Raw genomic sequence first — 23,454 nt, forward strand, 5'->3', positions numbered from 1 at the left:
ACCAGCGTCGATCATCAGCAGAAGCTCTTCCTGTGTTTGTTTTTCTTCCAGTTGGGACAGAAGCAGAAAGAGCTGGACCGACTACAACAACAGAACAGTCTGTTAAAAGAACAACTGGAAGATGCGCTTGGGAGAGAGCAAAGTGCCAGAGAGGGTTATGTCCTGCAGGTACTACACACACCATTTATCCCGCAGTCATAGTGGGGTTTTAAAACAGACACTGTGTACAAATAGCACAGCAATATGCGACCTTGAGCTGCTTTAAAGATTTGGAAGAAAGCGGGTGTTTGTTCTATCAAGTCTGCTGTCTGAAAATGGACTATTTTTATTTGTGCGTTGCTGCTATAACTTTAAAAAAAGATTGTACTAACAGGTGTGGGTGCTTATTTTCTGAACCTGAAGTGCATGGTTGTGGTGTTCTTAGCATGAGTTTTCACTAACTTGTTTTGATGGAGTTTCACATCTCCTGGGAAAATAACTGATCTGATGTGTTTAAGGTAAGAGACTTGATCAATAAGCTTTGCGCTGTGCTTTTTCTCTCTTTGTGTGTCCTCTCACTGCTTAATTTCTGCATGCTTTGCGTTTCAGAATTGCACGTTTTAACGGTTTTCTATTTTCTTTGTGTATTTATTTATTTTTAATCATAATGAATATGATTAATTTTTTTATTATTATTTCAAAATCTTTGTTAGTCTCTCGTTTAAAGTCCTTTTTTTTTTTTTTTTTTCTTAAGGGGGGCGGGGTGGGGTAAATTTGTTTAAACCTTTCCATTTAGAAGTGAGCTCTGAAAAAGCACAGTGGAAGCTTGGAGAAAAACTCTTATCTCATGAGAGATTGATAACAAGAAAGGAAAGAAGTTATTTTCCCGGTTGCACCTGAGGTGTGGTTCTCCATATTTGATAGGGAAACTAAAGTGATGTCATTAATGAAAGTGTCTCATCAATCTTTTTCAAGAGTGCGACACCGCCGCCGCCTTCTTCACCGCACAAAGTGCCATGGCAACACTTGCACAAGCTTAATCAAGATTTACAGGGCGAACTGGAGTCGCAAAAACGCAAGCAGGACCTTACTCAGCAGCAAATCCGAACACTGAAGAGAAGTTACACTGAAGCCCAGGACGCTGTAGACCACCACGAGGCAGAAATTCAGGCTCTGCAGGCTAAACTTGCGTCGGCTATGGCTGAGATCTTAGCAAGTGAACAGGCTGTGGCTCGCATGCGGAACGAGCTCAAGCTAGAACAGGAGCGTTCAAAAGAGCAAGATGACGAATATGGCCGCAGCGAGGCTACCCTACGAGCCCAGCTGAAAGACGGTGAAGACAGGCTTCGGGAAGTAGAAGCCAGCCTCTTAGAGAGAAACCAGGCCCTTAGGCACCTGGAGCGCCAGCAGGCCCTGCAACGAGACCACGTGAGAGAGATACAGAGGTTGCAGGAGAGGCTGCAAGAGGTGACCGCTCGATTAAATGCAACCGAAGACGGTCAGGCACTGAAGGAGGAGCGCCTGAGGAAGGAGCAGCACAGCATGCGAGAAAGTCATGAGAAGGACAGACAGAATCTGTGTAGAAGATTAGCAGAGGCTGAAACTGCACGGAAGGAAATTGAGGATAGGCTGTTGGAGGCTGAGCTGCAGGTTGAGACCTTGTTAAGAGGGAGGAGGGCCTCGGGTGGTAAAGAATACAGGGAGGAAATGTTAAAGTTGCAAGAGCAGCTGGCTAAGAAGACTGACCTCGTCGAGTCACTGAGGGAAAGTGTGAGAAGGCTAGAGGAAGAAAAAGGCCACCTGACCTGCCGCTGTCAGGAGCTTCTCAACCAGATTGCAGAAGCCGACCGTGAGGTGAACAAGCTCCGCAGTCGTCTGGAAACTGAAGAAGCTGATTACTATACTCTGGAGCACTCGTATGAGAGGGCTACGCGGGAGTTTCAAAAAATGAGCCAGTTTCTTCGCGAAAAAGAAGAAGAGATCCGGCAGACTAAGGAGATGTATGAGAGGCTGATGGAACGTAAGGAAGAGGACCTAAAAGAGGCCCTTATCAAAATGGCGGCACTTGGCAGCAGCTTGGAGGAAACTGAACAGAAGTTGCAAGCAAAGGAGGAGCTTCTTTGTCAAATGAGTCAAAGCCTCTTAAATAAGGCTGAGCCCTGCAGTGCTGAGAAGGATCTGCAAGCCAAGCTTGTGGTTGCAGAGGACCGCATTGCAGAGTTAGAACAACACCTCAACGCTCTGCAGCTGGGCTATGCTGATTTACGAATGGAAAGGGAACAAATTCTAGAACAGGAAAAGGAGGGAAGAGTTACAGCATCCTCCTTGTCATCAAACACAGATATTCCTATAGATGATGCTGCCAAGACGGAGAATTCCCAGGATGACAAAGAGTCTCAATCTAAGAGACCAAGGATACGTTTTTCAAGTATTCAGTGCCAAAAATACATCCCCTTTGAGGGCATGGACACCAGCCATGTGAGAGGTGATTTCAGCGACGGAGAACAAAAGGATATCCAGAAAGTAAATGCAGACCTCCAAATAACTGATGAAAATTTCTCCTCTGTCACATTCCCACATACAAGTGACCCAGAGAAGTTCATCTCCATCATACACTCACTAGAAGCTAAACTGCTTGCCACTGAGGATAAGCTGAGAATTCTCACACAGAATCTGGACGTGCAAAAATCCGTCCAAACAGAAGACTTAGCCAAGATTGATCTAATGATGACAGAAAAGCTGGCTTGCTCGGAGCAAGAGAATAGCACTGCTATTAAGCATTATACCAAGGCCCTGCAATTTGTCGAAAATAGTCGAGTTAAAGTGAGGGCTGTTCTCAGCGGTTCCCATGGTAGCACTGATTCACAGCTTCACTCGCTGTCAGAGATAGAGAATGATTTGTTCAGTGCATCTCTGCACATCCAACAAGGCCAAAAGACAGAAAAGCAGTCACCAGAGGACCATCAAAATCAAACCCCTGAGACTTCAAGTAATGAGGCACTGCATCTCTTTGCCAAAAACTTGTCTTTTGAGGCAGTAGTTTTGAACAAGATGGCTTTGTTAATACAAACCTCAAAGTCTGACCTACTCCAAGCCCTTGTTGAGATATGGGAAGACATGGAGCACATTAAAAGAAGCGACAAAGATTGCTTGGCTGTAGTTTATGCTGATGTCTTGACCAGGAAGTTGATGTTAGAGAGCGATTTCTGGAAGGAGCTAGAGAAAGTTGAGACGGCTGTTGCTGTATCCAAAGAGAGCGGCGTGGTAGCTGATGTAAATCTTGACGCCACGGTGGTGTTTAACACCTTAATCAAAGCCGAACTGGCCTACTCAATCCAAAATCTTAAATTTTGTTATGAAGAGAAATTCAAAATACTAAAAAGGGAGCTGGCCGAAGCTCTTAATAACCTACAACATAGGGAAATGGCCCTGAAAGAAATTATTGAAGCTTCTAAGAGGCCAGATTTGAAAACTGTCATAAAAGGAGTAAAAAATAACTTGGGGTATGGTAAACAACAGTTAGCTGACATTCACCCCCCTGAACTCGCTCCCTACATGGAACAGATTGAAATGGAAGAAGCTAGAGATCTGTCTGAGGAAATTGTAGACCGACACTTGGCTGGTGTAATGCCCTCTTGCGGTGTTGACTCTGTTGAATCGATTCAAAATGCACATGACAACCTGGCTAATGAGCTTCAAAGACAAGCAGCAATCCTGCATAAGTTTTCCCAAGAGATAGAGAGCAGTGGAAGCCATCCTGGGCTTTCTAAAATGATCCACACTGTCTTAGGACACCAAACGTCACATAATTTGACGAGCACTTCTCTTTGTATGCGTGAAGCCCTTATACAGGCGCAAGTGGCATATGTGGCTTGTAGGTTGCAGGCCATGCACGAGCAAGACTTGGGCTTGTGTCAGCAGACCAATCAAAACATGGCAGCGCTGGTGGAGCAGCACGCCTGCAATGTCTCGGCAATCCAAGAAAAATACGAAGCGTGTTTACGAGAGGAGCGGCAGAACTTTGCGCAAACAGTGGCCACAGTCGAGAAGGAGAATCAGGTGCTGAAGAGCGAGATCAGCAAGCGCATGAGCCAGCTGTCCCAGCAGCAGGAGCAAGTGGCCCTCATGGAGGATCACTTCCAAAAGGAGAGCGTAGAGCTGAAGCAGAGGCATCAAAAAGAGCTGAGCCAAGCGGAGCGAGGTCGTGCCTCGACAGAGCTGGCCCTCATGGAGACGGCAGCTGACAACCAGCGAAAGCTAGAGGTCCTGCTATCGGACATGGACAGCATGGAGGAGCATCACGAGAGTCACGTGAAGAGGCTGGAAGAGCAGTTCAAGAAGCGGATCTGCGAGCTCCAGCATATCCACAAAGAGGAGATCGATAAGTTACATTCCCAGTATATGGAAAACCTTCAACGGGCCAAAGAGCACCAACTTGACAGAAAAAGCCCCGAGGGCCCACGCTCGCCTCCTTTAGACGATCCTGCGACACCCATGGAAGAGGAGGAGCAGGGGAAGATGGAAGATGCACAAAGCATGTCAGAGGTGGACTCCATGATGGTTCTGAAGGACCGAATTCAGGAGCTGGAGACTCAGATGAATAGCATGAGGGATGAGCTGGAGAACAAGCACCTTGAAGGAGATGTGGCCAGCCTGAGAGAGAAATACCAGAGAGACTTTGAAAGTCTTAAGGTTCTTGCTCTTTCATTTTACCCTTGTGAATTACAAGTTCATTTAAAGGAGAGTAATAGATTCATTTTACTTTGGAAGTGGGAAATGGTTTGGTTTGCAGTTTCTTTTTTTCTTTTTTTTTTATCTATTTCCACGCAAAACCATTCTATTAGGGGGATTTTAAGGGATGTCCCAAACTGTTTTTTGATTGATTTACTTTTTGTTAATACAAGTTTGGCATTCATATTCAACCAAGTCAGTGGTGTTGCTAGGGATGGCAATGTTATTCAGTCACTTTGGTCCATTTCTGAAAAATGCTTTTAAATACTGGATAACGCATCGGAACAGAGATGCATTGCTTTAAGGAGATGAGTCCTAAGAAGAGTGGTGACAAAGCCTTGACCAACTGCAACAGCTTGTGATATTTTATGATTAAATACCTGTATAAAGAAAAACTATGTCCCCATTAGCCTCTACTGGTGAATATGTCTATTAACTAAGAAGGCACACACGGGGGAAACTTAGTAGTTGCTTCCACCTTTTTGATTGTGTGAGTATTCTTAAGATGGAACTCATCTAAAAGCTGATGGGATCACCAGCATTGCTCTAGCATAAATATGTATCTATAACTGTTAAATATACCGTATCTGCAAAGTCTTCTTGTTCACAGTCAGCCATCATTGACTTTATGAAGGAGCACATGGCTCACATCACAGATCGGTTGTTTTAATGATGTTTCTGTTCTGATTGAAACTGATGAGAAGAGCGGCAGCAGGGAGTTGTTGTGACGGTGACGTTTTGGACAGGATTTTCATCTGACAGGAACACAATGACATAACGGTGGAAAAGCTGTGCTTGTTGTTGAAGTAGCTCTTATTGTCTATCGATACCCACTAACCAATGATGTGTTGAAAGCGCAGGTCCGTGTGTGCTCTGGGGCTTACTCCACACATTCTTCAGAGGTTGTTTCCGCGCAAAAACGTCATGTAGGTCGTGTTGCTGCGCGACTGAGTGGGTACACGGAGCCAATGGGACTTCTTTTAAAAGACTGACTGAATAAAAAGGTGAAGAGTGATGTAGGTGACAGGTGGCTGATTGCATGGATCAGCTTGGGACATCCACAGTGCTATTAAAATGAAATGGTCAGGTTTTCTCATCTTCAATATGTTAAAAATGAGTAAAAAATATGATTTTCCGAAATCACACCATTTCCCACATCCACTTAGATGATAAACTAGTCCTGTAACTAAATGCTGCTCTTTAATGCTTTAACTTGCTTTGTTACTAATGTAGCTGGGCTTTAGATCATGAAGAGAACTTGCATGGCTTCTGTCACCATTTTTTTGCATGTAATCTAGTGAACTATGAATAGACATTGCACTTGATTTGTAGTCACAAATAGAAAGTATTGTATGTCTAAAATGCAGCACAATGGTCACGAAGACTAATCGTTGACCTTCTCCTCCTCTAGGCCACATGTGAGCGTGGCTTTGCTGCAATGGAAGAAACTCACCAGAAGGTGATAGATGACCTCCAGAGGCAGCATCAGAGGGAGATTTCCAAACTCATGGAGGAGCGAGAGAGGCTTTTGGCTGAGGAGACTGCTGCCACTATTGCTGGTAAGGAAATTGTTTCACTTAACAGACTAAGTATATCATGAACAAAGCTCAAACGGTGATTCGATATGTGTGATCTGTTTTTTAATTTAGCAATTGAGGCGATGAAGAACGCGCACAAGGAGGATCTGGAGAAGACGCAGCGCTCCCAGCTGAGCGGACTGAACTCGGACATTGATGAACTCCGCCTGCAGTACGAGTAAGTTTTTATGTGAAGACACGGGAGCTTTTTTATTACTTTGTGCATGTCGGAGGTGAGATTTTCTGAAAAGTAGCTCACATGTTGGGTTTGCTCTTTAGCATTTTTGATCAACAGAAATAGTTCAGAGGTGAAATTTGAAAGTCGGACTCTGAAGACAACGAGCCCACAGATTGAGCTCATAATTTTCAGCTCAAATTATTTATGGATGGATGGGAACTTTTGGGATCATCCCTATTCATACTTGAAAGGATCTGCTGACTCCTTTGCTGAGGAATACTTCTATGTATTGCGAAGACATCTGAAGAGAATCCAAGCTGATTTTGTGTTGCTCTGACTGTTCAGGGAAGAACTGCAGTCCATCCACAGAGAACTAGAGGTGCTGTCAGAGCAGTACTCTCAGAAATGTCTGGAGAACGCTCACCTGGCTCAGGCACTGGAGGCAGAGAGGCAGGCCCTCAGGCAGTGTCAGAGAGAGAACCAGGAGCTAAATGCTCACAACCAGGTCAGAAGCCACACATGCAACCTGCACATCTACTGTATATACAAATATATTTCTGTCCACAGGCTAAAATACAGCTTTAATCCATCCAACAGGAATTAAACAACAGATTGACTACAGAGATCACTCGGATGCGCTCCTGTTTTAGCGGTGAAACGGCTCTGTCGCCACTTACCCAGGGCAAAGATGTGTATGAACTGGAGGTATGTGGGAACATGCACGTACATACACTCGGATGCATAAGCAATGGGCTGTTCAATTGAAGCGTTTCCCTTTATTTATTTTTTTAGGTGCTGCTACGGATAAAAGAGTCAGAGATCCAGTACCTTAAACAGGAAATCCACTCTTTAAAGGATGAGCTGCAGTCTGCTTTAAGGGTAAGCAAAGCCAGACATTATGAAGAGCAATTTGTTGGATGTATGCGCCTGTTCGCTCATTGACAATGATTTCAATTCAGGACAAGAAATATGCAACAGACAAATATAAGGACATCTATACAGAGCTGAGCATTGTGAAGGCAAAGGCTGACTGTGACATCAGCAAACTGAAGGAGAAGTTGCACATCGCCACAGAAGCTTTAGGGGAGAGGACCGTCGATGGCAACGTGACATCCGGATATGGTAAATGGACAAAAGATATTCAGTCTGGAATGGATTAAATGGAAATGGAAATGTATTTTATTTATACAGCCCTTTACAGACAGGAGAACATGTGGCAGAACAACTGCACACAGCCACAGTTTGAGTTTTTTTCCGCCTGTTAGGACCCACATTTAGCTTAACACCCTTTAAAAAGCAGAACCTATGAAAGTTTGTGTGTGCTAATGAGTTCTTGGTAAGCTGCTTGTGTAGAATGACAGTTTTCAATTTTGTTTTTAGACATAATGAAATCAAAAAGCAATCCAGATTTCCTGAAAAAAGAACGGTCAACAACGCCCAAGCAGTCAAGAGGTGGGAGGTCGAAGGTGGGTGTTGTTTAGCATCTTTCTGCCGTTTCATTTCAGTCAGCTGTGTTTTTTTTTGTTTTTTTTTTTACGGCTTTGATTGTTTAGACTTGTTCATCTTTGCCACTATTCCACCTCATTTTATAGAAACGTGAGCCAGACTGGGTTGGTCTGGATGTTTTGTTTTGTTTTTTCTTGCCATCAAAAGTCTGTTGTGCCGCAAGTTTGTCATGTGTCTGTTTTGTCCATCAGTCTGTCATTGAACAGGTCTCATGGGACAGCTGACACTCCCAATGTGGGGTCATATCCCCCCTCCCAACTCCCGCCCCAAGATGTGCTGTAGGTATAGCATGATGCAGAGCAAAGCATGCCCTACTTGTCCTCGCATGAGTCCCCCCCACCCAGAGCTATAGAATAATACAGAGTTGCGACACGCTTTGAAGTCGCCGCTAGGGCTGTCACGTGGTTCATGTGAGCCTCCGGAGTTCCAAACATCACAGCGCTGTCAGTCAGTTTGAACGGGTTTTAGCGGGACGGAGCACAAAAACGATAACTTTAACATTTACGACGCAATTTTCGGTAAATATTGACCCATAATGTGCATTGATCACTTCACCGACGATGTATTTTATCAACGTTTTTCTTTTTTGGAGCGCAGAGACACATTTATCACCATTTTAAATCGTAGAGGGTACCCCTGCATGCTAGCAGGGGGCAGCTAATCATGCCAGTGGTCCAGCTTACCTTCAGATCTACATCCTTCAACAGAGCCTGATGTTACTGTCTGTTGCAGGATCTACTCCTGTTGTCCCAAACACTCCATCTGTAGAAGATGTCATTCAGTCTGTCTGTTCTCTCTGGTGTCGGATGGACAATGAGCCCCCCCACCCCCGCGACCCGATCGACGGATTCAGCGGCTATAATGGATGGATTAAAATATGAATTTAACTTTTTTTCTGGTTAAAACCATATTAACGACAAAATAAATGTGTCAGTTGTGAAAAAAAATAAACAAAACAGATTTAAACCAAACATTTTATTATAAAATGTCATCATGGAAAATGTAAAACAAGCCTTCATAAAGAAGTTATTTTACTGCTATCTCTACTGTTGGGTAGATTAATCTGCAACAATGAACTGTATTGGATCAAATTCAAGGGTTTGGACATTGTAGAAAAGTTCTGAAGTCCTAATGAGGGTTGATCCATGACAGCAGCGAGCACCATCTGCTGACCTCCCTGACAACAACAACAAAGAAATTGATAAATTCATTATCACAGCTGCAAAGTCATGCTGAAAAAAACTTACTTAATTAAAGACCAGTCAGCTAATGCCTCACTATGCTAAAAATGTTGTAATTTAATCAATTTACCGGAGAAAATACGTCAGAAATACCAAAAATGTATTAAATGTATTATTACTATAGGCCTATATAGTATTTTGGTAATGTTTTAAAACCTAACAATCAAAACAACTTTACACAATGTCACCTGACAATAAAAAGTTAACGGACTTTAGTGAAATGATCACGTTAATTACCTCACGTTAGCCTCCGTTACCAAGCTTTAAGCTAAATCCATTCCATTTTTAACATCAACATCGACATTTCATGCTAACCAAATGTAAAAATAACGATGTCTAAGAGTATACTTCTGATAGATAATGCTTAAAAATGTAAAAAACGTTTAAAATGCTGTTATTTTATTAACTTACCAGTAATTGTTCTTGACGAGCAATTGAGGTTAACGGAGCTGCGTCCCTTGTTTGGAACTGTGGCGTCTCCGTGACCCACGTGACTTCCGCATTCCTTTCTTTCTATAGAAGTCTATGGGAATGTCGCCACTCTCTTTTTACACCACTCTGCCCCCACCCTCACGCTTCCTGTGCACTCCAGAAAGTTAACCGCAGCGTCCACTTATAAGCAGAATATCACAGGTGTTTTTTCTTCACACATGGTTTGCAATGTGCCGTGAAGCAAAAGCCCATCTAATTACACCTCTATCCTACTTCAACTTAAGAAGATAACATGAAGAGGTGGCTTCACTGTATTTCTTTCATACGTTTCTCCATTAAACGTCTGTGTCTTTGAGTCCCGTGTGTTTGAATTTATCTTTACCACGTGCACACCAGTGAGTACTGCTGTTTGGCACGATCGTACTCTCATGTTGTTTTTGATACTTTTTTTATTTTTATTTCACCTGAACCAGAACAAAAGGGGGAAAAAAGATCTCGAGCTTTCAGAGACTTACTGAGTGTTTTTGTTTGTGCATCGTCAGCATTCGATCGTGAATTTCTTTGTCTGCATCTTTTAACAGAGCCTGAAGGAAGGACTGTCTGTGCAGGAGCGCATGAAGCTTTTTGAGGCAAAAGATTCCAGAAAGATTTGAACATGTTGTCCTCTCTCATCCGGCCTCTGGTGCTGGTCAGAGCGCCCCGGCCGGGCCTGCGTCGGCTGAAGGTTCTTACTGGAAATGGGGAAAAAGATCCAATCGAGGCCAATTAGATCTGGACTTACCATTTCCACACCTCTTACGGGACGTCCTACTTTTCTTTGATTAACTGGAATAACAGTATAAGTCCTGTGACTTTCTCTGTTTTGTGTTGTTGTTGTTTTTTTTTTTTTTCAAACATTGCAAAAGATAAATGATCTGGCCAAGTTGGAGACATGTCAAATAAGCTGTGAGAGGGGTGAATAGCAGCATTTATATAAATTCTCCAAGATGCCAAAACAGACAGTATAGATAATATATATATCTATATTTATATATTGATATATATATATATATATATATTTCCCAATATGAATTTACTATCTGCTGTATTTTATTATTGTTGTTAGTGTCTAAATCTGATGATTTTTAATGTGTTTGATGCTGCACCAGTTGTGTTGTACATAACTACTGGAAACATGTGGAGTGAGTACGGTTTGCTGTTGATTGTTGGGGCTTCTGCTGTACTATAACTGGTTTGATTGATGGTGGAAAACAGTGCGATGCTTAACTTGCTTACGTATGAGAGTTTTTACGGAAGAGTGTCTTGTCTGTGAAGGGGGAAACCGGGGTGGGAGGGAGAGATTGCACTTACCACTTGACTACTTGAGGAAACTTCTTTTTACTTGTCTCAAAATGGTGCAGTGACCACGGATCGGTCACTGCAGTGCGACCAAACATCCTGACTCGTGTCATATTCAGCGAACAAGCCGTTTCCGCTTAGTGAGAGGGGAGTTTATTTTTTACTTCTTCTTTTTCTTTTTCTCCTTCCAAGTTCTTAAAACCTGGCTTTGTGTTTTTCTCGGTTTTGACTTTAGTGTGAGAATATTATCTCAGAAAAACTTGCATGACTGTACAACACAAGTCGAATTGCAGATGGATCATGTTGCCTCGTTTTCCTATTTTATGCTTCAGTAACTCTTGACACTAATAAGCTTTGCTTTGCAAGTCCTACTGTGTAGCTGTTGAGATTGAAATGTTTTACTGTAAGCAGCAGTCTGGAAGCACTTGGCCCCAGTCCCTGATCTCTCACTCAAATCTTGTGCCTCAGCTGAGTGAGGACTATAAACATCCATGAAACCCGTGCAGCTATGGATACACACTGTATAGTATTCAAACCACGCTTTGTATATATGAATATGCCACACGGAAGACTTCTGTGTTTTTGTTTTAAACTTGTACCTTGCTCACTAGCTCTATATGAAAAATATATATGAATATTTTTTATTTCCATTTGAATGTATAACGTCAAATAAATGAAGTGTTTGGAAATCTGTCGCTTATTTATTTTTTTTATCCCTCAGCGTCCTGTGAGAAGATTTATCGCTTAGCCTGCTGCCTTTTATCTGTTATTAGGTGCTACTTAGACAAAATTATACTCGTGCTTGAATTCTTTTATCGCAATACATGGCATGAATCGGCTGGAAAAGACCAGCCTCGTCCTCGGACTGTAGATCCTTGATACAGTTTGGGTTAAAGGTGCAGAGAAAACATCAAACCTCAAGTGTCTGAGTGAGGCGATTCTATTGCATGGAAGGTTTTCTGTGGTTTACGAATTGAAAATGTGAACAAAACTTACTAAAGTCATTTGTTGTACAACGACTACAGACGGCTATAGCCATGTTTGAAAAAAACTTTATTCTGTGTCACATGTTGAAAGAAGCAGAGTGCACTGGTAGTCATTTTACAGCTTTTATTCAATTGAGAGTGCTACATGATATTTTGGACAATGTATGCAAGTATATGTAAGCAGAAAAAGGGTTCCTCAGAGTAGCGGTAGTTTGCAGAAGTTGTTCAGGGGCTCGACACTTTGTGAAAGACTGAGCAAATGATATAACAGACAGAAAATAAGATCCGAAAGCGACCTTGTCTGTGTTAATTTAATATGCACTGATGTAAGGTGGTAAAATGGCAAATCAAAATCTGCATTTCTATTGGACTTATGAGAAGAATGACCTTCCAAGTTGTTACAGGATCACAGCTCAAGTCAGTTTCTGTGATATTATGAAGGAGTGTTCTAATGCATGCGTGTAATGTCTATAAAAGCCGCCTCAACGCTGAGCGATGTTAATGGTGTTTTAGCACCTTGTGCTACCAACCACAAGATGTTCTTCTTATGCGGGGACTCTGGGTTTATTTCACCAGAATAAAGTCAAACTATTTCCTTCCCTTATTAGAGCAGCACAGCCCTGGAGTTAAAAAAACAAACAGGATGCAAAATGAGAAATACAAAAGTGGAAACCCTGAAACGTTCAGCAGGTGAAAAGCGGAAAACATTTTTCTTTCAAAAGTTTCATTATCAATATTTGAATTTTTGTACTATTTACAACTCATCGTAGTTCACTAATCACTGTGCTCTGTTTTGTTTTTTTACATTTTATTGGAATTTCAAGAATGCTCAAGAATTTTTTTGTTTGTTTTTACAAAATGTGCCGTCTTTGTTCTCTAGCCAACTAACCGAACTAACTCCTCCTCTCCTCCTCTTCCTTCCCCCTCTTCTTCTTCGCCGTCTTTCAAAGCATCAACTAATCTGACCCAAAAAGCGCCCTGCTCTTGTGGTTTCTCCGGCCACAGCAGGTAGGTCTTTCTACTTACGATCTTGCGTAGGCGCGTGTACGGAGATAGGCAGTGCTCGGGGATCTCCTCCAGGAACACCAGCAGCAGGACGTCCCTGCCGTCACACAGAAGCCTCAGACTGGCCAGCTGAAACTCCACTGAGCACCACTCACTCTGCAGGTAGTGGCGGGTTACCACACAGATAGTGTGGCGGGAGCTGTAGATGGCTGCCTCGATGTTATCCAGAACTGCAGTGCCGGGGCGGAAGTCTCTGTGGTGCAGGCACAGTCTGAGCCTTGGTGGACCAGCTGCTGGCCTCTCAAGGTTGGGCACCAATTGTCTCATCACCCACTCCTCATCCTTAGAACTGTAGGAGATGAAAGCATCATACTGAAATTTGATCCCTGCTGCCCCCCTGCGTCCGCCAAGCTTTGCTCTGACGATGAGCAGCAGGTAGCGCAGGGCAGGACCTTGCGTGTGCCAGGCCAGACACACACACACAAACAGCACATCGACCACAGAGCAGGTGATGAAGAGAGTGAGGGAGAGCTGTTCATAGGAACAGGCTTTGTCATCAAACTGCCACAGGTACGGAGATCTCCTGTCGTTATCGCACTGCAGTTTGTACAAGTAGGACACCTACAGGGTTAATCAACAAACAGGTAAAACAACAAAAGAGCACAAATGTAAAGAACAAGCATCTCCGTGTACTGTTTTATTCACTGTTAAATCCATGAGTCAAAGAGTGTGCACCTTCTCTTACCTGCGTTTCATCATTGTTTATGGCCCAGGTCTTGAACCAGGTGTTGTCGCAGGTACAGCTTATTGGGTTGTCGGAAATGTCAAAAACTTGCAATCTGAAAACACACAAACGCCGCAGCTAATGCTTAAACTGTCTTGACAGAAACGCAGATTTCTACTTTGTTTCTCTTATGTCACACATGATTGGTGTCCTTATTGTCATAAAGAACATGTAAAATTGTAGAATTTAGGCTGAAAATCGGTTGAATCTGTGTTGCCGTGGAGTAGGGTAGCCCTAGCTTTCCGCTCTCCTTATTAAACTTTAGAAAGGAAAAAAAAAAAGAAACATTAAATGCAAGACATATGGAAAGGGCTTGCTTGGATTTGTTTAAAGGACACACAATTCAGTGAAAGCTAAATCAAAGAATAGGTTTTCAGTGTGGGACATTCATAAAGCAAAAATTCAGTCAGGGAGAACTGTGACTCAGCACGGGCAGCTCAGTTTGAAATAAGGTTAAAGGGGACTCATTTTACATTTCTTTGTCTTCAGTCATAAGAACAATGTTACAGTGGTCGATGTTTATATTAAATGATGGACTCAACTTGTCTCCTACCAAAGGCTTAGGCTTCAGACTGCTTTGAGTACCACTACTCCCTTCATGAGCTGGTAGAGGATGAAACTACTGGCTGCATAAAAGACTTTCATTTGATGGATGAAGATTTTTTTTTCAGCCATACCGAAAATGTTTACTATTTACTCATATTTGAATGGCTTATACCTTGGCAGAGCGTCCAGCAATCGTTTGTCCACGGTGCGGATGTGGTTTGACTGGACTTTGAGAATCTCCAGCGAATTATTTGGAGGCAGCAGGTTCGTAGGCAGAGTGTCAAGATCGGCCCTGGAAAGCGTTAACTTCTGCAGGCGTTTCAAAGGTGACAACACTGCAGTCAGGTTGGTTGTTTTCATAACCACCCCAGCTATGTAGAGGCGCTTCAGATTGACCAGAGGAGCAAAGGCATCTGGATGAATGTCCATCATAATGCTGTGTCCAATGGAAATGGACACAAGTTGATGTTGACCCTTGAAGAAATTCCGCCCGATGGCGCCAATGCCTTGACCTCCAGGCCCTTGGTAATTCATTTCCAGATACTCCAGAATGGACATGAAAGGCAGACAAATAGAAAGACATATAGGTATTTACACTGGGCACCAACTGCCCTCTATTGATGACGCAGAGCATAATTGCTACTAAGAAAAGCATTTACCACCAGAGCAGTGAGATTAATGAAAGGAGATTCATAGGACTTAAAATGGAGGCGGTTGTTGTACAGAACAAAACTTTGCAGATTCGTAAGCCCAGATAGAATAGATGGTGTCAGCCTCTTGATGCGGTTACCACTTAGGTCCAGGTATCTGTTGGATTACAGGACACATAGCATTAAGTAAAAGCCAGACAGCAAAGACCTGAAGCAGAGGATACTGAATACCTTAAGTTTGTCAGGCCGTGGAAGGTGCCCTCTTCAATAAAGTCAATGATATTTAAGCTGAGGTTGAGCTTCCATAGCCTGCGCAGGTTACTGAAAGGCTTCCTGGTGATGTACTTTAGCAGATTGAACTGCATGTAGAGCTGCTGAAGTTGGGTGAGGGCGCTGAATGCCTTTGGTGGCAGCTCAGTGATGTGATTCTTAAGGAGAGACAGACGAGTCAGCCTCTTCAGAGGGATGAACCATTGCGGGTCAATGTCGCGAATTTTGTTCCTGTCAAAGCTCAGAAACGTCAGCTGGGTCAGGTTTTTGAATGTGTCTTGGTGAATGACAACAGAGTTTTGGTCCAACTGCAGAGTTTTCAGTTGTCGATGACCCTTGAATGTTGAGGAAAATATATCCTTCAAGCCACAGTTGATGAGATCGAGTCTGCTCGTGTTCCCCTTGCCCAGCGATAAATGGGCTACGTTCCCAAAATTTGCATCTAAAATCATAACCATGGGTGGAGTGCTGCAGTCCAGAAGGCTGGAGTTACGCGGAGGTAACTTGGATCCTTTCAAGTCAACCTGTATGAAATTAAATTCAGACAAAAATCTCTGAAAACCCTTTGAAAATCAAGATTATACCAAATCAATGCTAAATTAAACAAAATACCTTTACCTCCACTCTGTCAAGGCGGTCCATTCCTCTCAGCACGTCACAAATAGTCAATGGAGATTTCTCTACAAACAGGGAAAATGACACCCAGAAGAGATTCCTCTTTGTCTGTGCAGAGAGCCTCACCAGCATTTCTACATTAACTGCCTGCAGAAGCAGTTTGCTCAGCTTCAGGTTTGAGGCAAAAGCATCAGGGTGCAGCTCCAGCTTTGTGTTGTTGGACAGCCTGACATACTCAAGGGCCGGGAAACAGCTGACGTTTAACCTCTGGATGTCGTTCGCAAAAAGATCAAGATCCTTCAGAGTGGAAGAGCCTCCAAACTCTTCACAGCTGAAAGACTTGAGCGTGTTGAGAGACAGATCAACTTTCTGAATTGCGGGTAGGGGCTTAAACGGAAAAACGAAGTGACCTGCAAGCAGGTTGTGAGTCAGAAGAAGGGTCTTCAGGCTGGTGAGCCCCTCAAGTGCATCGGCGTGGATGTGCGAGATGTTGTTGCAGGTAAGGTTGAGAAAATCCAGGAGGTCCAGGCCTCTGAATTCTCCGCCTTGTAGAGAGACCAGCTTGTTCTGGCTCAGGTCTAGATTTTTCAGCTCAGTCAGTTGACTGAAGGACCCAGGTGGGATGACTTTGATCATATTCTTGCACAAATAGATTGAGGTGATATTACGTGGCATCATGCTGACGACATCTGAGAGGTTAGCGATGTTCTGGTTGAAGCACCACATGTCGTTTGTCTTGCCAATGTTCAAAGAGCAGCCTTTAAAGCCGAAACCACAGCAGGCAGAGGCATTGAGCAGAAGCAGAAATAGAGCTGCTCGCACCATCTTTCAACGTTGATGACGGCTTCTTTTAGCAGGACGCTCACACACGACCAGCCACAGATCTAAAGAAATGGTAATGATTGGTAATGATGATACAAGTGAGCCATTGTAAAATTACGATTAAAAAATATGAGTTACTGCCACATCTATGCTTGAGATCATCCTGGTTTTAAATATTACACGTTTGGATTTGGTAGATTGAGTAGAGTAGAAAGTAGAATATGTAGTAGAATAAGGACAAATATAAAAAAGACAAACGTATACAATCACAGTTCCTCCAGTTATGACAAAGAGCCAACTTGTGTATGCGTACTTTAAAGCAGTTGCTTGTAAATGCACTGCTGAATTTTAAATAAGACTAATTAATTTTATGCAGCTAATACACTTTGATGGGTTATAAAAGAGTCGTATAAAGAGCCAGAGTTGCAGTTTATTGTCAGACACACAACAAAGGAAGACTGTCCTGTTTTCAGATTGATGTTTCTGTTCAGCAAACCTATCAGCAGTGCATGAGAACAACATCATCAGGTTACCGAACAGGATACCTTTAAAATACCTTTTCTACTTGCATTTTACAGCAACTACTAACAATAAAACTGCACATGATCACATCCAAAATGTAAAATAACCCACATTTTGTCCATTTCCCACCCTGGAAATGATGAATCTATCGAACATACCCTTTCACGCTCCTCCAATGCTGTTTAACACACATCTGCAAATTTAGTCTACAACTTCTCTATAAGTTTATCTGATACATCATATCCTCTTTTTGAGAATGGGAATGTGTACCCTCACTCTGTTCACACTGCTCAGTTAGTTCTTTTTCTTCTAAAGCCACTTGTGGGTAGGACATTTAAAGTCTCTGGTTTGAAAATGAATATGTGCCAAAATTCACGCACTTGTAGATTTGATGTGACAACTTATCTACATTTGCTCTTGAAAAAAATCAAACACATGTGAATGAATCTGAAGTCGAAGATTAAGAGTGCATCAGCAAAACTTGTCGGGTTTTGTCCACTTGAGGGAGCCAGAAAGAGACATTTGGCCAGTCTCTCAGGGGGACGTGTCAAGAGCTGCCTTCCTCTCTTCATGGGGCCTTTTTGCTGTTGTCGCAGCCATGTAAGAGCCGAAATCAACATGCCGACATGAATGTATACAAAAAGGGTTCAGACACGGCTATTGTGATCTGGACAAACTGCTCCCTAGATATTGTAATCACCTTGTTATCAGCAATTATCAAAAAATTCTTTTCTCATTTTCTTTCATTGTTGTTTTTTCAATTTCAAGTTTCAAGCTGTTGGGTTAAACTATGTTACTACATGCATTAATCCCCACATCAGGGCCATCAGTTTGGGATTATTATTATTATTATTGCTGTTGTTGTTATTATTATTATTATTATTATTATTTTTTCTTTCTTTTTCTCGCTCTCTCTTTTTTTTCGCAGGAAACCCTAAAACCTGACAGCATTACAACAGAATACGTTTATAAACATATATTATTTGATAGATCTATTTGCTGTGGTTCATGTGATTGTTTTCTTTGTGGCAGGTATATGTTTCGTGTAATCTTATAATCATTTTCATTACTGATTTCATTCTTTATGAGAGAAATATTTGCAGCAGATGACATATTTTCTCGTTCTATTTGTTGGATTGATCATTCTCAAATATACAAACCATAAAACTTTAGCATTATACAATTCCTAAGTTTGTGGATTTTAATTGAATATGGCGACTTTGTTGATACCTTTTGTGATGTTCAGCCAAGTTTGAGCACAAACTGTGGGGCAAATACTTGACTTGTTTGACCCCTTCAGGCTGCACATCTTTCGGTGGCTGCTCTGGTCCTGGCAGCTGACCTTTGTTGAGTGCGACGGTGTTGAAGGGACCAGAATCTCCGGAGCAGACCCACCCTCTGTGCTTATCCTCAGGGCAGACAGGTAGTCTTGAGTTTAGTGTATGTGAAGCTTGGCCCGGTGGGGTCTCCTGGATTTAGGAGCAGAGGTAAGTAACCCTGTTGATGGCAGTTTGGCTTTAGGTGCTGCTTCACCTTTATCACAGCTACGCTGCGATGTACAGCAAAAGGAGGTTTGCTGCCACTTTGGATATTTTTTTCTCCATTTCTTTTTTTTTTTTGTGATAAAATGACTTTTAAAAAATGCCAAAAAAGCTTTAGCCTTGTGAGCTCTCCCTGTTGCACTCATACTTTAACCACGTTCTTATTGTTTCATATTTCTTGTTGTCATACAAAAAAAAATACCACTCTTTTTCTTTTTACAGTGTATGATACATTTTATTCTCATCAAATAAAATGAAGCGGCTCAACATGACATAATCCATATAAAAGTCATTTACATTACTTACATTCATTGTATTTACAGTTTTCACAAATCCCTTTAAAGGATTGTCAAATTATCCTGATTGAAACGGCTGACATTTTGATTTATTATAAGGAAGACCTTAATGAGACTGGTAAAGTATTTACATCCTAAAGTATTTAAAATCCTTCTCTTTTATGTTTTCATTTATTCTGTTTTTCTTATAAGGTGCAAAATACTTTTGTGAGACTTCTTCCAACCAGCGGCATGCCAACAACAATGAAGACAGCTGCATTTTATCTGTTGAACTACAGTCAGAGAACTGAGGTTTAGCTGTCCGGAGCAGTCAGAGAGCTCGGAGGGCACTGCGCTTCCAGTCGCTGTATGGATGGGGGTCTCTTTGGAGGTTTGGCAGTCGAGTGCATGTCGGTGAAGACGACTGATCGGCCATCCGGGCAGAGGAGGACACTGGAATCTGCCTCACACTTTGTAGTTCTGCTTGGCCACAAGGCCTCAGCCGACCTGAGGCCGAGGCCACCTGGAGAGAGAACCTCCGTTGGTACCACTGACACCTGACTCATCTTGATCAGCATGTCCAGTGACTTCTTGCGACTCTCCAGTGAATCCCTCATCACCTTCCTCTCACTCTCATCCTCGTCCTCATCTTTTTTCTCATCCAGCTCCTCGTCCTCCTCCTCGGTCTCTGTTGCGTTTCCTTGAAGGCTCCCATCCTCTCTCATGCTCTGCTCACCAACCAGTTCTGTTGAGTCCCTCTTAAGCGACAGGTCAAGAGGTCCGTCATTTTGGCCAGCCGTCCGCTCCAATGCCTGGTGAATATGGGAGAGCTCGCTGCGGATTTTGTTCAGGTGCTCCCAGAGGTGTCGCTGGGCAGGAAGGTCCTCCTTCTCCAGGTGAGAGATTTTGCGTTCAGCCTCTTGGTATTCCTGCAGGGCTTTGGAGAGATCACTGAGGAGAGCAGCCACTGACTCCGAAGCTCCCTCCTCAGATGACCTGGCAGCAGTCAAGTGTTGGCTGTTGGTTCCCACACAAGTTGATAGAGAGGGCAATTCACTGTGGGGACTAGTGACCAGATCGTTGTACCACTGTTCACTCGGCCTGGCCTGGTGTTGAGCGTCCTTTAAACTAAAAAGAGGAGGAGATTTTTAGTTTTTCAGCTTTGAAGCCTACAGTGTTTGAGATGAAATAAAACACAGTTTCCTAAAAGTTTAGTGTAAATAGAATTTGAAAACCTATTGATGCTTCTATTTCTAATTCTGGTGCTATTTTTGAAAGTTAAAAATTACCTGTTTTGGAAGAGATGTTTGTCAGTTGATGCAGTCTGAAAATTCTTCAGAGAGTCCAACGTAAAGCCTCTGGCAGGCTTCTTCTGTGCAGGTGCTTCGTGACTTCTCAGTGCAGCTCCTGTCCTCTTGAGACCCCAGCTTCCTTTCCCTTCCTTGGCCATAGGCTGCATTTTATCCCCCAACCTGTAGCCCTGGTCAGGGGAATCTTTTTGAGGTGACACCCAGCCAGTCGGAGACAAAGCGTTTCCTGGCCGCAAAGCAGGCACTTTCCACAAATTGACTTTAGGCTGGAAGCTGGACAAAGGACTTGCATCCAAACTGTTTGTGGAAGTCTTGAGAGATTTGCTGGCATCGTTCTGACTTGAGGACAGTCCGAATGTGTGCTCACACAAGAAGGGGTAGTAGAGACGAGGGGAGATGAGAGCTCTGTCTGTGATAGTGCTGGAAGTCGGTTGCATCAGCTGAGCGGCCGACGCCAGGAAGGGAAGCTGGGTGAGCTGTGCGTGGGTCTGTGCCGTCACACTGGAAGCTGTGGTGGGCATAGCTGAGTTCATGTAGGAGAACAGGCTGGGATAACCTACTCCAAGGACTGACAGGTTGAGTCCAGTGGAATCCTGATAGTCTACCAGGTTTGGAGGAGGGTAACAGGGGATTGAACCACTCACTCGAGGCTGAGCACCTTCAGATTTGGCCTTCGCCTGGCTGGATGCTAGCAGCCGCCACTGCTCCGACAGAAGCCCAGGAGCAGTCAGACATCCTTTTGATAGCTTATAGTGTCTCAGCTGGGCCTCTACTTCTACAGACCGTGCTCGTAACAGTTGATCTTCCAGGGAAAGCATGTTAGCCATCAGGAGCTCTGACTCTGGCTGTTTGCTCGTCTTGGTGACGCCCTCTGTAGCCTCCCCTCCTCTGTTGTTGGAGCTTTCTTTGGTCAGCCCAGTGATCTCTGCCGGCTCCGCTCGTCCTCCCTCTTCTTCATCCTCTGGTCCCTGGCTTTCCCTGCACTCACCTTCCTCCTGCATAGACCTCCGTTGCCCCAGCTTCTCCTCGGCACGTATAACCTGTTCTAGATCGTCTTTCCCAACGGCATGAATGCCATGCGCCTGTTGGATGGGTCGTAGCTGTTCTGGATGCAGAACGTTGCCTTTCTTGTATGGCCAGTCTGATTCTATGAGAAGAGACAAGGAGTTCTTGCAGAGGCTGTACTTCATATGGTTGTACAGGTGTGACTTCTCCATGCAGGTGAAGGGACACTGGAAACATTTGTAGTTGTAGGGTTTGCCCCATGGCCGGGGAATATAATGAGGCTTCTTAGGCTTGCGCTCCTTGTGTTTGCTGGCAGTCACTTTGCAAGCATCATCTTTGGACATAATTGCGAGTTTTTGATTTAAAAGATTGGGTCATACAAATTCTGATTATTCAAGCTAATCTTCTAGAAACTTTGCCTTTTGTGCAGGTGCAGGTGAATATTTCATTTAATGCAGGGTTTTTTTCTTCAATTTTGCCAGACAGAAGAAAAGCATCCTCTTGATAAACTTGCAGCTGCACCTGTGAAACAAAGAAAGACGATACGTTTGTGAATGGACACTCAAACCAACAGTTTGAAAGACTGAGTGTTTTATCTTTTGCCAGTGTTTATCACTTATTAATCGAAGTTGTTCAATGTGACTTGGCAATTTGCACAGAAACCATAAAGAGGGATATTGTCTTACACGTATGTGTATTATGAGAGCACATTGGCCGTCTATGCAAGCCGAGGGTTGCCTCTAACCTAGCATCTGGAAGGCCTGGTCTGCTCTGCTCTCACTGTACCTGCCACTACTCATTAGTTCCAGTGTAGCACCAGGCAATAGCTGGACTTAGGGCTGGGGGGCAAGCAGGGCTGCCACAGGGGACTCAGCACCTGTGCAGGGGGTCTCACTACACTGAGTTTCGGGCACGGACTCTCAGAGGGCAGCTACCGGCGCAGCGTAACAATGCTGAGGATTGTGGGCTGGTAAGGAAGGGACAGAATTATGGGGTTTAAGGCCTGATACGTAATGAGAGCCCGGCATCATGCCTATAGGGCGTCATTAGTGGCAGGACAGGGATCTGGGTCAGGACATGGTGCTTAAGTTCAGCTGCTCTCTTGTGCTATCTCATCTTAGCACCTCTGCATTTAGAGTTTAGTTCACCTTGATTAGCTGTGACAGCAGAAAGAATTATGACAGGTAATATTTTGTACCTAAAAGTCTTCGTGTGTCTGAACGTACAGAATGATTTATGCATTCATAATTTGGCATGTCTCATAAAACCGGCCAAACACCAGAGCTTATCCCTGTGATTTCCTCAAATTTTTTTCTAATCTAAACCGTTATCTTCTCTTTCATCTACAAAATCCACGGCCATCATCTTGTTTACATACATTTTAGTGTTTGGCGTGTGGACTAGTATCTATCCACTGTTCCCCCTCATTTTTAAATTTGTTTTCTCTCATCCTCATCTTCTTGGTAACTACTTGACTTTAGATTAATTCACATCCATACATTCTAATGCCTTAAAATATTATTTTCCCCTCTTTTTATCTGTTATGTTTCCGGAAACTTTGTGATCTTTTTAAACCGTGAGCCAAGCTGCTGGCTGAAGCCTGCAGTGATGTGAGGAGTGAGCTCCTCAGTTTAACAGCTTTGAGGCTTTTATTTAGCCTCTTTCCCTCCGGTAATTCAAAGATGAAAGTGATGCGCGATGTTTAGAGCCCAAACTGAGATAGAAAAAAAAAAAAGAATGATACTTTTTCTTTTTAAAAAAAACTTCACAAACATATGCATGGGACAAAGTTTTGAAGTAAAGGCTGCTGAAGCGAACACAGGTGATGGATGAGCACTCATAGTGAGAGGCAGCATAATCTAAAAACCCACAGCAAGAAGAGTGCTGATGAAAGACACCTTGAGTCTAACACAGGATGGCAGGCGGTTTCCGACTGCTCTCCCAACTGGACCCTCAGAACTGGCCCGTCAGCGGGGGACCATTTGATTGGCTCACTTGTGCGCCTCGGGGCTCTGACCTGAGCTTTGAGCTCTTAATGGAGTCTAACAGCTGCTGCTACGAGCTAATCAATAAAAATCATTTTTACAGTACATTTTTCCCCCTCTTCTGGCTATCCGCTCCCTTCTCCACTGACTGTGCAC

General features: G+C 43.3%; 3 protein-coding genes across 7 annotated transcripts in view; 1 reads left to right on the forward strand and 2 right to left on the reverse strand.

Moving 5' to 3' along the window:
* LOC142374329 (myosin phosphatase Rho interacting protein) overlaps positions 1-11,671 on the forward strand; it is a 50,618-nt gene extending 38,947 nt beyond the window's left edge. For 4 of the 5 annotated variants that reach the window (XM_075457963.1, XM_075457964.1, XM_075457966.1 and 1 more), the window contains 10 exons: positions 52-168; positions 955-4,671; positions 6,122-6,269; positions 6,360-6,465; positions 6,811-6,970; positions 7,063-7,170; positions 7,258-7,344; positions 7,425-7,587; positions 7,846-7,931; positions 10,226-11,671. In XM_075457963.1, the coding sequence (XP_075314078.1) occupies positions 52-168; positions 955-4,671; positions 6,122-6,269; positions 6,360-6,465; positions 6,811-6,970; positions 7,063-7,170; positions 7,258-7,344; positions 7,425-7,587; positions 7,846-7,931; positions 10,226-10,297 (4,764 nt within the window). In that variant the 3' untranslated portion in view covers positions 10,298-11,671. Of the gene's footprint in view, positions 1-51; positions 169-954; positions 4,672-6,121; positions 6,270-6,359; positions 6,466-6,810; positions 6,971-7,062; positions 7,171-7,257; positions 7,345-7,424; positions 7,588-7,845; positions 7,932-8,162; positions 8,250-10,225 lie in introns of all 5 variants that reach the window. The other variant, XR_012768691.1, reaches the window with a different exon arrangement.
* Positions 11,672-12,844: 1,173 nt separating this feature from the next.
* On the reverse strand, positions 12,845-16,663 carry LOC142374331 (uncharacterized). Its single transcript, XM_075457967.1, has 6 exons — positions 15,842-16,663; positions 15,185-15,747; positions 14,963-15,110; positions 14,476-14,846; positions 13,719-13,812; positions 12,845-13,594 (listed from the first exon to the last, which is right to left on the reverse strand). The coding sequence occupies exons 1-6, from the start codon at positions 16,661-16,663 to the stop codon at positions 12,845-12,847; spliced, it is 2,748 nt and encodes a 915-aa protein (XP_075314082.1).
* A 2,649-nt stretch (positions 16,664-19,312) lies between these two features.
* On the reverse strand, positions 19,313-21,657 carry prr35 (proline rich 35). The gene is made up of 2 exons (XM_075458249.1): positions 20,288-21,657; positions 19,313-20,126 (listed from the first exon to the last, which is right to left on the reverse strand). The coding sequence occupies exons 1-2, from the start codon at positions 21,655-21,657 to the stop codon at positions 19,313-19,315; spliced, it is 2,184 nt and encodes a 727-aa protein (XP_075314364.1).
* Between the last annotated feature and the right edge of the window lie 1,797 nt (positions 21,658-23,454).

This window comes from Odontesthes bonariensis, chromosome 23 (assembly GCF_027942865.1).
Source record: "Odontesthes bonariensis isolate fOdoBon6 chromosome 23, fOdoBon6.hap1, whole genome shotgun sequence".
NCBI classification, from domain to species: Eukaryota; Metazoa; Chordata; class Actinopteri; order Atheriniformes; family Atherinopsidae; genus Odontesthes; species Odontesthes bonariensis.

Bases quoted from the DNA above. Each gene is read 5' to 3' on its own strand.
- prr35 (XM_075458249.1), bottom strand. From the start codon at position 21,657: ATGTCCAAAGATGATGCTTGCAAAGTGACTGCCAGCAAACACAAGGAG. The intron at 20,127-20,287 runs GTAATTTTTAAC...TCCTCTTTTTAG, and splicing joins AAACATCTCTTCCAAAACAG to TTTAAAGGACGCTCAACACC.
- LOC142374331 (XM_075457967.1), bottom strand. From the start codon at position 16,663: ATGGTGCGAGCAGCTCTATTTCTGCTTCTGCTCAATGCCTCTGCCTGC. The intron at 13,813-14,475 runs GTATAAGCCATT...GTGTGTTTTCAG, and splicing joins TTGCTGGACGCTCTGCCAAG to ATTGCAAGTTTTTGACATTT. The intron at 13,595-13,718 runs GTAAGAGAAGGT...TTAACCCTGTAG, and splicing joins TAAACAATGATGAAACGCAG to GTGTCCTACTTGTACAAACT.